At 48.1% G+C, this 15,808-nt stretch overlaps 1 protein-coding gene across 3 annotated transcripts in view; it reads right to left on the reverse strand.

Moving 5' to 3' along the window:
* Positions 1-4,297: 4,297 nt before the first annotated feature.
* Positions 4,298-15,808, reverse strand: part of GTF2E1 (general transcription factor IIE subunit 1) — a 52,980-nt gene continuing 41,469 nt past the window's right edge. For all 3 annotated transcript variants that reach the window (XM_040707230.2, XM_040707235.2, XM_046913553.1), the window contains 2 exons: positions 11,680-11,924; positions 4,298-5,983 (listed from right to left, as the gene is read on the reverse strand). In XM_040707230.2, the coding sequence (XP_040563164.1) occupies positions 5,553-5,983; positions 11,680-11,924 (676 nt within the window). In that variant the 3' untranslated portion in view covers positions 4,298-5,552. The remainder of the gene's footprint in view (positions 5,984-11,679; positions 11,925-15,808) is intronic.

Consider the following 15,808-nt stretch of genomic DNA (forward strand, 5'->3'; position numbering starts at 1 on the left):
CTACACAACACCACACTCTTTGTCCCAGCAAAGAGGTGTTTTTCATGTGGAGTTGAACCCCTTTCTGCAGCTTGGCGCTGCCTGCTGTTCTTGCAGGTCCCTCAGATGAACTCAGAGCACATTACCCCTCCTAATGGGCTCAGAGACAGGGGAATATGCCAGGCTAAGTGGATGGAGAGCCACGGCCCTCCTCAGCTTATTGTGTTTTACTTCGCTTCTGTACGGCACCCGTGTGGCCTGGGAGAGTGTGTGGAAGGGAAATGTCTCTCAAGATGCATCACTTTCTAAAGGCCGTGTTTCCCTCCAACCTCGGCTCTCTCCAGTCTCCCCTGTTGTAATGGGGATAGCTTTCATCTCCTGACATCACCGGGAGGTTTGGGAGATGTTCAAAGTACATCTCCTCGGAAGGAAGTGTTGCTCAGAAAGGAAGAATAATGATGGTGACAGAGCAGGGAGAGCAGAAACATTTCCCCAGAAAGATTTTACAGCCTGATTTGCATTTAAAAACAGCAAACAATTGTAAAAAGCAGCAGGGAAACATCATGAGAGATTCAGCAACTCAGAATATTTCAAAGGGAGGAAAAGAATAAGGAGAAAGCAAAAAAAAAAAAGAGATGAAATTCAGTGGTGCCAAACCACACCTAGCTCAAGCAGCAGCAAAACCTGAGTGCTGGGGGGTGACCAGCCTGGGGCTGATGCTGGTGAGAAAGCAATCACAATGACCTATGCAGTCGTTCTCCTGCATGGGAAAGGTTGGTTTGGATGCTGCAGCCCAAGCAGACCCAAATCAGCTGCTGGCCACCATTACGTGGTGCTGGCACATTCCTCTTCCACCTCCCAGCAGTGTGTGTTGAAGGACATAGGAAAAGCACTGCCCCTGCAACAGCATCTGGCAACTCTGGCGAGGCAGACTGCCATGGTCAGAAGCACAACGAAAGCATTTCAGAGCAGGAGGATCGGCTTACCAGGCGCACCTGAGCCAGATCCTCAGGCTGCTCACAGCTTTAGCCCACTGCAAAATCACCACTGCTCACCCTCCTCTCAGCAAGCAATGGCGTGGAAGGGACTGGCAATGCATTCTAGGTGAAAAACACACAGAAGCGGCTTTAGCCACACCGGTATTTCCTGCTCCCTTTTCCTCTCTGCCAGATGCACGTCTCTGCACACCCACACTCCTGTTTCAGGGCTGGACCCCAGTACCCAGCAGGGTCTGCACATCTCTGGCTGCACGCAGGCAGCGGGCGCCAGCCCCAGTGCACGGCAGTGGAGCTGAGCTGCAGCCTGTGCTGCAGCCAGCCCAGCCCTGCTGCCACCTCTGCATCAGCATCAGCATTCGAAGGGATGGAAATCAAATTATATTTAGGTCAGGAATGTGTTTGAAGCAAAACTACCTATTATATTTAAAGCATCTTGTTTAGAGGCTCTCCGCTGCTGCCAGGATGGCTGCTGCAGGAACACTTGCCGTCTTTAATATGATCCTAATGATGCAGCAGGAGCTTCCAAAATCTGATTGTTGTTTAGCCATAAATTAAGTTCCTTCTCTCTCTTAGCCTAATTAATGATGCTAAATAAGGAGCCACCTGCTGGCAGCTCGTTAGGTATCCCAAACAGTGACCAAGCCAGGGACACAGGTCCTGCCCGGGACTCACCGAGGACATGGCCACATCAGTCCAACAGCAGCCCTGGGTGACTTCCTGCAGCACTGCTTGACTCTTCTTTCTTCCAGGGGACAGAGCCCACAGCCCCACTTGCTCATGCCGATGCACAGCTGGAGGCAGGGCCTGTTCTGCTCCTCCACAGCTCACTGGGGCAGGCACACCGGAGGGCTCACCCCGCCACTGTGAGACCTCATGGCCTTTCACCTGCTCATAGAACTGCCAACTTTCACCTTCTGTCCGACTGCCACGGCAATATTCTCTCCTCCGAAGGGGCCCTGCAGGAGGCAGAGAGCCAAGCAGAGCCTCCTGTACCCCCAGCCCCCTCAGCATCCCCCCCAGCGCTCTGTGCTGCAGGCACCCTCGGGCCGGGCCCTTTCCATGGCTCCAGGAAGAGGAGATGCTGCTTTTCCACCCTTCCTCCCTGGGATCCTCAGCTCCTGGGAGCAGCAGCCTGGTTGGTCTGTTGGAAGGAGGCAGCAGTGCAGGCCAGCAGACTCCCTGGTGGAGGAAGCTGCTTTTTGGGAGCTTTGGGGCCTGGAGCACCATGTTCGCTTTTAGGTTCCTCACTAGAAGAAGAGCTTGAGTTGCTTGAGCATGTGCACAGATGAACACCATATTTGACAAAGGGACTGGAAAACAAGGCCTGTGAGAAGCAGCTGAGGGAACTGAGGCTGTTCAGTCTGGAGGAGACTGAGGAGAGGACTCATGGCTTTCCACAGCTACCTGCCAGGAGGGCACAGTGAGAGGGGTGACAAGAGATAGGACACAGGGCAACAGCCTCAAGTTGCACCAGGGAAGGTTTAGGTTGGCTCTCATCAAGAATTTCTTCATGGAAATGGCGGTCAGTTCTTGGGTTGGGCTGCCCAGGGAAGTGGTAGAGTCCATATCCCTGGGTACAAAGGACACAAAGGGACATTGTCTTGAGTGTGGTCACAGGACATGTGTGGACAACCAGGGGATTGGGCCCAGCCAGCATGCGTTCGTGAAAGGCAGGTCCTGCCTGACTGACCTCATCTCCTTCTATGACCAGGTGACATACCTGGTGGGTGAGAGAAAGGCTGTGGATTAGTCTACCTAGACTTTAGCAAAGCCTTTGACGTAGCATTCTCCTCTCCCACAGAATTCTCCTGGAGAAGCAGCCTGTGGCTTGGACAGAACACTAGGGTGGGTAAAAGCTGGCTGGAGGGCCAGGCCCAGAGAATGGTGCTGAATGGAGTTAAATCCAGCTGGTGACCAGTCACGAATGGTGTTCCCCACTGGTCAGTACTGAGGCCCAACCTGTCTGATATCTTTATTGATTATCTGGATGAAAGAACTGAGTGTGCCATCAGTAAATTTGCAGATGACACCAAGTTAGGGGGAAATATTGATCTGCCTGAGGGTAGAAAGGCCCTCCAGAGGGATCTGGACAGGCTGGATCCATGGGCTGAGGCCAACGCGATGAGACCAAGTGCTGGGTTGTGCACTTTGGTCACAACAACCCCAGGCATTGCTGCGGGCTTGGGGCAGAGCGGCTGGAAAGCTGTGCAGAGGAAACACATCTGGGGTGTTGGTGAGCACTCAGCTGGACATGAGCCAGCAGTGTGCCCAGGTGGCCAAGTATGATTCCATGATTTCTGCTTTCCAACAGTGACAGCAATCCTCACCTTCGCCAGCACCTTCGCCAACCCACTATGAGACAGGGAAGATGCCGTCCTCCCTGCCCCACAATGGGAGCAGATGGAGGCTCTCGCACAGGTGGGATAGGTGCTGGTGTTAGGGCTTTTGGGGCCAGGAGCACAAGCAGCTTGAGGAACCTGTTTTATTTTCCAGCTCGAACTGATGAGCACACTCATCAGATAAAATGCGCTTCGGGCTAAAAGCAGACACGGGAATGGTTTGAATGAGGTTAGCAGAACAGCCACACAGGAAGGCTTCAGAGCTGGAGCACTCTCTGTATTATTTGATTAGCATGAACACAGCTCGTGTGGTCCAGCAGCCAGAGGAGGCTGCAATGCCTTCCTTCCTCTGGACCAACGGCTCTATCCTTGCACTAGCAGCAGCCTGCCGCAGCTAGGAGAAAACCTACAGCTTCATTTTTCAGACTAAAAACCACTGGTGTGCTATGAGCCCGAGTAGCTGCATAGCACTCAGGATTAGTTCTCAGTTTCCATCCTCGGCTCTTTGTAAAAGGAGCTGCTTTTCTCCAGGGTTAACCTTGAATTCAGATTAGATTTGAGACAGAACTGGCAAAAAGCATTTTTTTTCTGTGAGCTGCTCATTGAGTCTGACTTATCAGCTTGATTCTAGAAGCTTGATATTGGATCCATCTGTGCAAGAGCATCACTTTAGCTGGGAACAAATGTCAGCGAGGCCTCTCCATAGCAAAACTCTAAAAGAGAATGGAATGGAAGCGCTGATCAAAGGGGCCCACGCAGCACTGCTCTAATGAAGTGTCCTTCCTGGAAGTGTGGAACGTAGCAGGAGGCATCCATGGAGCGCTGCTGAGGAACCAATGAGGAGCAGAGCTATCAGGTGGGATTTAAAACAGTCCTAAAGGAGGGCCTCCAATGGGTTGTTTCCTTGAATCGTGGTAAATCAAAATGATAAGTGAAGGTTTCTAACAAGACACGTGACAACATGGAAGACAACGAAGGGGAGAAGTTTCCATTTATTTATTCCACTTTAAAATGACTTAAAAGCAAATTTAAAACACTTTAAAAAAAGGAGTTCAAAAATCCAGAAGCTGAAAACCAAACCATAGAGGCGGCATTACAGGGTTAGCAGAACCTAAAGAGCAGAATTAGTGTAAAACGGATTTACAGTCTCAGTGAACAGCAAAGTCAGACTGCCCACGTAAACTGAGCAGCGTGCAGTGCTGCCCCTACCCTCTGAAGCACAGAATTCTTTTATCACTTTGCTTGCTGGATAAGGAAACACAACAATTTAAAAGAAGAAACATCACTTCGGGCTGGAAGAGAAAACGTTACAAATATGGTATTGCTCTGTAGGCACTGGGACATGGTTTCCTATGGTAAGAGAGCATGCCGAAGCAGAATTCAAAACTGCATGATTCCTCTTAAATTGCTGCAACCTGGCTGTGACTGAAAATACAGACTAGCGATGCTGTTTCTCTGGTAGTGCCTGACAGCAGCCCTACCCACAGTGAGCCATCGGAGCCCTGGAGGCTGGACAGTGCTGGGCAGAAGTGCCAGGCAGCACTGCTGGGAAATGAAGGTAGCTCCTGGTAAGTCAGAGCTCTCTGACAGCTCAGATCCATGAAAGGCTTTTGTTACATTGACAAAGAGTGGCTGCGTGCTTGCCAAGGCTTTTCACTCTGTGTTCTGAGTTACTCTTGACCTTGAGGTGCTGAGGTGACTAAGGAGAGAGGGGGAGCAAAGAAAGGAACATATTGCTGCTCAGAACAGGGGCTGCTCAGCAGCGACTGCACCATGGCCAGTGCCTGTTGGCAGGTCAGCCACAAGTACTGCCCAAGCAGAGCACTACTTCCCTCTCCTCTGAGCTATGCACACCCTCTGCAGAGCACTCTGACCACACCATGGAGCACTTGTGTTCTCTGAGGGCAGGGGCATGGAGCTCACTAGGACCTGCAACAAAAGTAGACCCAAGCAATTGGGAGGAGGCAGCTACTCGGCCGTGGAGAAGGTTAAACCAGTGCCTGTGCTGGGCACCCTGAAGTAGATTTTTACCTCACAAGCATCCTCACTTATCCTCCCCTACCTGTTTTGGCACACACAGCCTTCCTGCTCCCCCTCTCAGGTGGGCAAGATGCCTGAGAACAGCAGCTCCAAGCCCCAGCGTTCCTGTGCACAGGTGAGGAAAGATTCAGTCTTCTGTTTTACTAGGAAGTCCCTGGATAAAAAACTGTTTAAAAAATGTTGTGGCAGGAAGCAGTTAGTCAAACATATCCTCAAACATGCGTCGCCCCATGGCTATATAAACCTCTTTTTCCTCCGGAGTCATCTGGGCCACCAGCTCAGGGCGCTGGCTCACTTGGCTGTAAGAGTGTGGGCGCCCAGCCACTGTGACGGTGGGGTCCTCTGCCACCACCTCAAACTCTTCCTCCTCATCCTCCTCCTCCAGCCCGTACGCCATGGTGGCTGCAGCAGGGGGACGGGGAGGAGTTTCTTCCTCCGACTCGCTCGTCTCGCTCTCGGAGTCACTGGCGTTGGCACCGGAGAGAGGAGCGGCACCTCCAACGGTGACTGTAGAAGCAGAGGGTGTCTTCTTCTCATGGATCAGCAGGGCACGCATCACCTCTTCGTTATCATCCAGAGCTGCCCGGCCCTCCTCACGCTCCTGGAAGGCATCCAGGTCCCGCCCTCCTGCAAAGAGATACAAAGGAATGAGAGTTTCCTCAGAGAGACTGGGGTGCTGGCACTGAAGGCTCTCTGAATCCTAATTTCCTTTCTGCCATTGGGCATCCTTGGCTGTGTCACAGCCCTTCTCTGTGCCAGCTCCCTGAAGAGAAGGAGAGAGTGAAATTTTCTCTTAACAGCCTGGAGGACTAGATGATCTTTGAGGTCCCTTCCATGCCAAGCCATTGGGGATGACAAAGACCATGATGGGATGCAGCTGTCCAGGAGGGGCAAGAATGTTCTGGGCAGCAATCTGTCTATGCTGATTAGCAGAACTTTAAACTCCAATCGATGGAGGGGGTGAGTGACAGAGAAGAGCCAGGGAACACTGTCACTTCAGGAAGAAGAGGGGGAAAAAAATTGTCACAAAGGCATTTGGGAGGGCTCCTCCAAGAAGGTAACACGGCCAACAGCCCAGCTAAAATGCCTCTACACTGCATGGGAAATAAGCAGGAGGAGATGGAAACCATGGTGCAATTAGAAAACCATGAACTAACTGCTATCACAGAACCGTGGTAGGATGAATCACGTAACTAAAATACTATGATTGAGGGCTACAGAAGGGATAGGCAGAGCAGAAGGGGTGAGGGAGTTCCTCTCTGTATTAAGAAGTAGATAGATTGTGAGGAGCTGCCCCTGAGTAACAGACATCATCAGGTCCAGAGCTGGTGAGTTAAAATTAGGGAACAGACCAATAAAGGACATCTAGTGGTTGGAGTCTACTACAGGCTGCCTGATCAAGGAGAGCCTGTTGATGAGGTCTCCTTGCTTCTTTTGCAAGATGTACTGCACTCGCAGGCTCTCATGCTGGTGGTGGATGAGATGTGTGCTGGGAAAACAACACAGTGGGCTGTATGCAAGTCCTGGAGACTCCTGGAATCTGCTGAGGATAACTTCCTGGTCTGATATTGGACAGAGCCACCGAAAGTGGAGTGCTACTGGACCTGGCGCTCACCAGTGCAAAGGAGATCATAAAGAGGTTAAGACTGGAAGCAGTCTGGAGGCATGCCCTGTTTGAGCTCATAGTCTCGAGGAATATAGGCCTGGCAAAGAGCAGAGTCAGAACTCTGAATGTCAGGAAAGTGAACTTCTGTCTGTTTAAGGAACTGTTGGATGGGATCCCCAGGGAAACCGTCAGGTACAAGAGAATGGAACAGAGGTGACAGCTCTTTAAGGACACATTTCTGAGAGCACAAGAGCTCTCTATCCCCCAGCATAAGTAGAGGAGGCAGGAAACCAGCAGGGCTGAGGAATAAGAAGGAAATGTACAGCAGTGGAAGCAGGGATGGGTGGCCTGGAAAGAACATTGGGATGCTGTTCGGACGTGCAGAGATGGGATCAAGAAAGCCAGTGTGCACATAGAACTGCACTTGGCAAGGGATGTGAAAAATAACAAGAAAAGATTCTACAGAGACAGGACAAGAAGAGTGCACCCACTCAGATAGATGAGAACAGACTTCAACAGACATAGAGAAGGCTGAGGCATTCAGCAAGTTCTCTGCCTCAGTCTTCACTGCTAGTCAGGCTTCCCATAACTCTCACATCCCTGAACCTCTAGGTGGGGGCTGGAGGAGCAAAATGCAACCCACTGTAAGAGCAGAGCAAGTTCAAGACCACCTGATGAGACTGAATCCATACAAGTCTATGAGGCCAGACAACATGCATCTCAGGCTCCTGAAGGAACTGGCTGATGTGGTTGCCAAGCCACTCTCCATCGTATTTAAAAAGCTGTAGCTTTTGGGAGAAGTCCCTGGTGACTGAAAAAAGGAAAATATCACTCCCATTTTTAAGAGAGAGAAAGGAACACTGGGGGAATTACAGGCCGGTGAGCCTCACCTCTGTGCCTGAGGAGATCAGGGTACAGATCCTCCTGGAAGCTATGTTAAGGCACATGGAAGATGAAGAGGTGATCCAAGAAAGCCAGCACAGCTACACCAAGGTCAGATTGTGCCTGATCAATCAGTATAGTGAAGTGAATGCACTGGTGGACAAAGGAAGGGCAACTGATGTCATCTACCTGGACTTCTGCAACGTCTTTGACATGGTCATACATCATATTCTTATCTCTAAACTGGAGAGATACAGATTTGAAGGGTGGACCATTCAGTGGATAAGAAACTGGTTGGATGGTGGCTGACAGAGGATTGTGGTCAACAGCTCTATGTCCAAGTGGAGGCCAGTGGACAAGTGTTCTTCAACATCTTCATCAAGGACACAGTGGGATTGAGTGCATCCTCAGCAAGTTTGCTGATGACACCAAGCTGAGTGGTGCAGTTGATACAGTAGAAGGAAGGGACCTGGACAAGCTGGAAAAGTGGGCCCAGATGAATCTAATGAGATTCAACAAGGTCAGGTGCAAGGTGTTGCTCTTGCCTTGGGGCAATCCCAGATATGAGCACAGACTGGGAGAACTCCCTGAGAGCAGCCCTGCCAAAAGACTTGTGTCTTTTAGTGGATGAAAAGTTTGAAATGAGTCAGCAAATCTGTGCACTTGCAGCCATTAAGGTGTTACATCCCACTTGCGTTGGTCCAGTACAGAAGTCCAACTGTATCCTAAGCTGCATCAAAAGAGGGGTGGCCAGCAGGGCAAAGGAGGTGACTGCTCCCCTCTCCTCTGCCCTTGTGAGGACCTATCTGGACTACTGTGTCTAGGCCTGAGGCCTGCAGCACAAGAAGGATATGAAGCTGTTGGAGTGGGTCCAGAGGAGGCCACTAAGATGCTCAGAGGGCTGCAGCACCTCTCCTATGAAGAAAGGCTGAGGGAGTTGGGCTTGTTTAGCTTGGAGAAGAGAAGGCTCCAGAGAGACCCCACAGTGACCTTCCAGTACTTGAAGGGAGCTTACAAACAAACGGGGGGAGACAGACTTTTTACATGGTCTGATATAGACAGGATAAGGGAGAACAGTTTCAAACAAAGAGAGGGGAGACTTAAGTTAGATATTAGGAGGAAATTTTTTACTCAGAAGGTGGTGAGGCACTGGAACAGGTTGCCCAGTGAAGCTGTGGATGCCCCATCCCTGGAGGTGTCCAAGGCCAAGTTGGATGGGACCCTGCGCAACCTGAGCTGGTGGGTGGCAACTCTTTCCATGATAGGGGAGCTGGAACTAGATGACCTTTAAGGTCCCTTCAAATCCAAGTCATTGTATGATTCTATGGTTCTATGACCATGGGGAGCTTCCAGCACAGGCTACAAACACAGAGCCCAAGCCTGGCCCTACCCTGCTGAGCTCCTCATCTATAAGGATTAAGATGGATCCAAGCAGGGAGTGTAAGGAAATCATGTGTTATAAAACAGCACTGTTTACAGACCGCATAAAACAGTCTGGTAAGCTCAGGGTTGCACTTATCAGGCAGGAAGGGGAAAAGTTCATTAGAGGATCATGGTGAGAGTGCGTGGGATTTATCCTGCGAAGCTGATGAAGCTCACAGCCTGAAGCCACACTGTGCAGCACAGCGTGCAAGGCTATGTTAAAAGAGCTGCTGTTCTGCATGCCAACCTGCAGCTCAGCCAGAACAGCGAGGCAGGTCTGTCTGGCTCTCTACCTGCATCTTCTATCTGAAAGGGACTGCGGCTTCCCAGCTGGTAGATGCAAGACCTGTGTCCCTGTTTCAGTAAGGTTAGCTGCACAATAGCTGCGAGGGGTTTGAGGAGGTTTGGGAAGGCAGGGTGCCTGCAGTTCACAGATTCAAAAGCTAAAATTCTTGCTCAAGAAGTGGCTTTCTGCAAAAAACTTCCTATGTTTGCTGAGTACTGTGAGTCTTCTTAATATCAATAAACCTACAGGCAGTAGGAAGGAAAATAACAGACACAGAAAACCTTATGTACAAAGAAGGCCCAAAAAGTAGGACAGACTCCCCAAGGCAAACTTCTTCTCTTGCACCCAAGGAAGCTGTGTGCAAACAACTGCTGGAGCCAATGTGATGGCTTTCTGCTTTCATAAATTAACACTGCTTGCCTGCTTTTCCAAGACCTGGGATGTGAGCACCACGGCCAAGCAGCTGACATCCAAGCCTTTCCCTCCAGAGTTCAAAAATGCACTTGTTACTTTTTTCATCTTGAGATGAAAAAATGCTGAGAAACAGGCAAATTAAGGAAGAAAGTCCTGCATTTTGCACTAAAAGCGAGGGGAGTTTGTGGCTGCTCCTTTCCTATAGTAAAATAAAGGCCAAAAGACCCACCTCTAACTTCATGGGAACTGTGTTTTATTGTAAATGAAGCTTTAGTAAAAGGTGATGGCCACAACTGTTATTAATGCACTGACAAAATTCTTGAAGGAAAGGAAGAGCAAAGGCATTGGGTTGGCAGCCTTGTGTTTAGCTGCCTGCCTGTGATTCTACAGCACAAAAGACTTCTGTGAGAACTGTTCCTGCCAGATCCAAGCAGTCAGTGTTTTCATTCAGTGGCCCCAAATTGTACTCCTTCCTATTTATGACATGCAGGAGTCATAGGAATGCGTTCCAACAGCAATTTCAGGCCATTTCCACAAGCTCCCTCTTTGAGATCCAGCAGTGAGGTGAAGCAGTGATGCAATTGCATTGTAGGAGATAGACTCTCCCTCCAAGTTCTTCAGCGTCATCTGAGAAACATTTATGCTGTGTACACCAAAAGTCAAGTCAAGGAACCCATTTAAAAGTAGAGGTGAATTGAATGTTTAGCAGAAAAACGTGATGAGAACTCTATGGCTCCTGACTAACATCATCTGCTACAGACTGCAAGAGGAGGTCTATTTAATCACCACCTTTAATCTATTGGGATAATGTTATAGGATCCATGTGTATTGAAGGCGTTGCATGCAAACAACATCAGCAGGTATTTTCTGACCTTTTTTTGACATCTGCTTCTACCTATAGCACTCCTCTCCTCTTTGGGTGCTAGAATAGGAACTATTTCAGGGTCTCACACTTATACACGACTCCCTTTCGCCATCTTCTGTTCCCAGCGCACCAAGAGGGATTATTCTATTATCGCCAAGCGGCTTGGAAGGCTGTATCTATTGATTTACACTCATACAAATGATAAAAGGACTCTCCTTCCTATTTTTAGTGTGTAAGTTTAAATAGCAAACTTAGCAATGCAGAAAGTTTCTATTAATGCCTACAAGACCTTAGCTACGGTCAGCCAACAACGTGTCCTCAGCACGAATGAAAGTAAAAGCAAAGACAATGAGAAACCAACAGAAAGCAAGGACTCACCTGTGACAGGCTTTCCTATTGTGCTCCCAGAAAATTTATTTCTGATATCCTCTTCATATAAGATATTTTGTATGCTGGGAGCACAGAAACACTGCTGGTAGATTTTGATAGGCTTCAAAGTCACCAAATGTTAATAAATGCTATTTTCCAGCAGTGTCCCATTGGGGGCCAGCTTTCTAGATGAAACTGAAAGACCTTCATCCAAAAGCAATAAACTCTCAAGGTAGGAGAACATCCATTAATAAAGGTATAGGAAGAGGTAACAGATAATTAACATTTCAGAAGCACAAACAATTCTGTGGATCTAATCAACTGGGATTTTTTACATCTACCTACACCACAGGTGCTTTGCTCAGGAGAAGGGAGCTGACAAAATCTGCAGAGTTGGGAGCAGAAGCTGTACACACGGGGTAATGTATTTCTGGCATCACGTAAGCAGAGCAGTACTTCTGCTCGGTGAATTTTCTTACCGTCCTTGATTTCATCGGGATCATAAGCCCCCTGTACTGTGCTCTCCCGTAGCCAAATCGGCCTCTCTCGGGCTGGCTTTCCTTCACTTGCAGATCTGTTAACGTCCTCCTGATCTTCCATGCTGATGACAACGTTCTGGGTATACAAGTCCTCATAGGATGGTCCTTTTGTAGTCCAGGCTTCTCGGTGGTGTCCACTCGTAACACCAGCTGTCCCTGAACCAGTCCCAGCTGTACGTTCTTTGCTACACGAAAGTCAAAGAGACAAAAACAAAGTACTCAGAACAAGCCCCGTCTTGGCCAGCATTGCAACACTTAACCACACTGTCTCCCACGACCCGCACCACGAATTTTCATTTCTAACGTGTGGTCCAGGGATTTCTACATCAGTTTGCTGATATGGGCAACTTATGGTCTTTAATGGGAAGCCCTACATAAGGCCATGGCAACTTCTAAAACAGATGCTGAAGAGAAGAAGCAATATTAAGGATGCTGATGCACTTAATATAAAAACAAATGTACAATCCCAGAATACCCCGAAATAAAAGTCACAGCAGCAAAACTTGGTCCCACAGTAATCTAGTGTTTGGCATCTGGTCTCTTTTTTGCTTTTACACAGCAACCCTGTACTGCACAAAATCCAGTACCAAATTTTAAGCAAGTCAGCTGATAGGAGCAAAGACCCAGCATGCTCAATCTGCGAGCCACTAACCTCAGGGCTCCTGAAGGGGTTAACTTGTCCTGAAAAATACTGATCTAACCCTTGCTTGAATGGTGAGTGACAGTGCCCCCACAAATCACATCTCTCCCATTATGCAGCATATCCGCACTGTCCACAGACTGCCCTGGGAGGAGTGGGAAATCCAGGCAAAGACAGATGAGAGGACAGCTTCAAACCAAGGACATGGGCTGGGCAAAGGGCTTCGCATGGTGCTGAAGAGCAGGAAGAGATAAGACAGAACTGTCTTCACAGCAGAAAAGCTGGAGGGAGAAAGGTGATAACAGAACGTGAGGGTAGGACAGGCACAGTCTAGCACTCCTTTGTGTTCTGAGAGGAGCTGCTGCCAGCACATTTTCCTTCAGGCTCCCTTCTAGCTCAGGAGACTGATGAAGAAAGGGAACAGTCCTGCTTGAATCTGATGGAAAGAGGACATCAGGTGGAATATTTTCTGCATACTGATGGAAACGAGCCGAAAATACTCTCTGGCTACAGATGCAGAAGAGTGGAAGCTCTCTGCTCTCCAGGTGGGGGAAGCCAACGATAATTATTCCTCTACTTCCAAATTGTATTTCATCTTCACAGAAAAACAATAGATTCTCTGTACATTGAGCCCATCCTATTAGATGCCATAGAATTGCAGCCATCCGACTGCCAATGGCGAATGCTGCTAAGGCTTTTCACGGGTACCAGACCTGCTTGGGTTTCACCTTTTGTCCAGAGGAAATCAATGACGGACGCTAGCAGTGTTCCTGCTCTGCTGCCAGCTGCTATCAGCTGAGCTGACACAAGTTGTGAGTGAGCACGGTTCATTTGCTGCTATCTACCCGGCAACCTTTCCTCCAACGGAGAAGCTTAAAATAAGGCTGCGGTTGGAGACCTGAGTAATACACATCTTTTTAGATCAGCGAGGATTTAACCACTGCTTGACGAGCTAATTCTCCAAATTTTTAGGTGTAAACAAGGGGGGAACACGGGTAGGTGACCATCTTTCTTCCCCAGATATAAAATATCAGCGTGTTGAGCCTCGGTTAGGACTGAGGAGTGTTCACAGCCTCTTAATGGTGCACTCGCTGCAATCTGACAGCAAAATACTTCACAGTGTTGGTGTTAGCATGTGTCCACACGCTCACTGCTTCTCTCCCACAGGCAGCCCCGCTAGGAAAGTTTCGCAGCAACCTTGAATTTCTGGGCTGAAGGAAAAGACTCGTGCACATGCACTGCTTATATAACCTAAGGAACCACACAGAGAGACCTTCTTCCCAGTGTGTTATTTCGAGTGTTGGCACCTTTCAGTTTTCCAAGACAGGCATGTGTTCTGTGAAAAGCACCGCTCTGCTTCCCACACAATAGAAATCCGTAACCAGCGTTTCCCTGACAATTTTATGTAATCCACTTTCCTCACAAGATGCACAATGCAACTCTCCCCCGGCCTCTCCCTCTCCACGCTGCAGTGTGACAGCTAAATACTCTCGAGTGCCGAGAGCTGCCTAATAATACTTTCACACAGAGGTGCCCAGAAGTATATTCGAAATGGACTTTTTGCCCACGCAGTATCATTTAGTAGCAAAATGCTTGTTCCGGAATGTCAGGAACGTTTCAAAATGAAGGTAACAGCTGTAAGAAACACCTACAACATGAATTACTTTAAACCATCTACTGCAATGTGTCACATTCACCTGGAATAATGTAGAGATTCTGTTGGCTCTCAGAAATCAGTGAACTTTGTACGCATATCCCAACTGACTGCATCATTTATGCAACTGCATCTTCAACCGTACTGCTAGAAGGAGTGGGCAACCTCAAGGCTACGTGACCAGCAGAATATTCCTTACTGCAAGAAGAGATCTTACTGTTCAGCACACCCATCCAAGAGATGGGATTAAACACCCTAGATCATACACCAGCAAAAGGCCAGGTGTGCGAGCCGCCTGACAGGCAGCACAGGGCAGATGAAGGCAGTGCACTCTTACAGTAATTCCTCTGTTAGATCCAAGAGATACTTTTTCCCCTGGTTCCAGACAGTGCACAGCCAGCTCGGAGCCAGGAACTGCTCACACAGCAGCAGCTCAGTGGTCCAGCTCTAGCTACATTTGCTCTGTTACCCATAGGCTGTTTTACCGCGATGGAAGTTGCTCTATGAGCGGTTAAGCTGCCTTCAAAGGTGACATAAGTAATTCTTAACATGGCTGAGGTATGGCCCACAGAAACCACACTGTGCAATGGGAAAACAAGTTGAAATTTTCATCTCAGGCCTGTCCAGGCTACTAATTAAAGGTCTTGCAAAACATGGATAACTCTTTTTGTGCCGTAATTGAAACAAAGCACTCTTTCATTTAGTTACTCTTAACAGATTCAGCTTCAAAGGAAACAACTCATGGTCCTTGCTAGCGTGACCACGAAAAATGAATTCTGTGAAGATTTATGTTATCTAACATCATGCTATTCTGACACAAGAAAATGAAGGGGATATTAAAATCCATCTGTTTTAGGAAACCATGCAGACGGGCTCAGATAAAGCACGTATATTTTGAAAACTACGTGGCTAACTCACACTCTGCCAAGATTAAGAGAATTAATGACTCCTACGAAAGTACAGATGGAGCTATGACCAGTTTCCATGGCAGGTGAATGGCAATTGCATGCAATTGGTGTAGTTGGTTAGAGCTACCATCTTCGACGCCCGCAGTTGCCTGTGTCTGTGCAGAGAGAATATGTGGGCACTTTGTGACCTATTCTGTCTGTTTCAGAATCATCAGAAGTCAGTTTTGTCAATGACTTCAAAAACTCGAGACTCCATAACGTGGCCATAATAAATAACCCAGGATTTGGCACTTAAAAAAAAAAAAATCTCACAGCAATACTTTCATGCAATTATCTGCCTCGAATTAATAAGAGTTAATAAATAATTAAGTCATCATATGTGTTGAAGTAAGTTCTGCCCAAGAAAGGATTTTAAAATGCTTATTTATTTTGTCATTCCTTGCTCCGAGTAATTAATCATTTACAGTGTTTTTTAGGTATTTAAGAGTCAAGCAAGTGGGTGCTCCTATTTAATCATGGGACTGTACCAGGCTTCTGCTGTGCTGATTTCCTGTGCACTGAGACAAGGTAGCCATGGGGAAGACTGAGGAATGACCCTTTTTTTGGTGGGGTTATCCCAGTTTTAGTACACAAGCTACAGAACATAGTTTTTAAAGCAAAACTTAGTGATTCAGCTTGGGGACAAAGGCTTCAAAGACTCCCCATATCAACAAAGAGACACATTGAGTGACCTTGGAAAAATCTTCTTCCCTCCGTATATCGCTTCTGTTTTTCTATCAGAACGATGAGCAAAATTAGCTATATCCTTGGCTAGAAAAAGACTATGAATAGACAAGTAATTTTTATTATACTAATTAGAAACTGTCT

The sequence above is a fragment of the Gallus gallus genome, chromosome 1 (assembly GCF_016699485.2).
Source record: "Gallus gallus isolate bGalGal1 chromosome 1, bGalGal1.mat.broiler.GRCg7b, whole genome shotgun sequence".
NCBI classification, from domain to species: domain Eukaryota; kingdom Metazoa; phylum Chordata; class Aves; order Galliformes; family Phasianidae; genus Gallus; species Gallus gallus.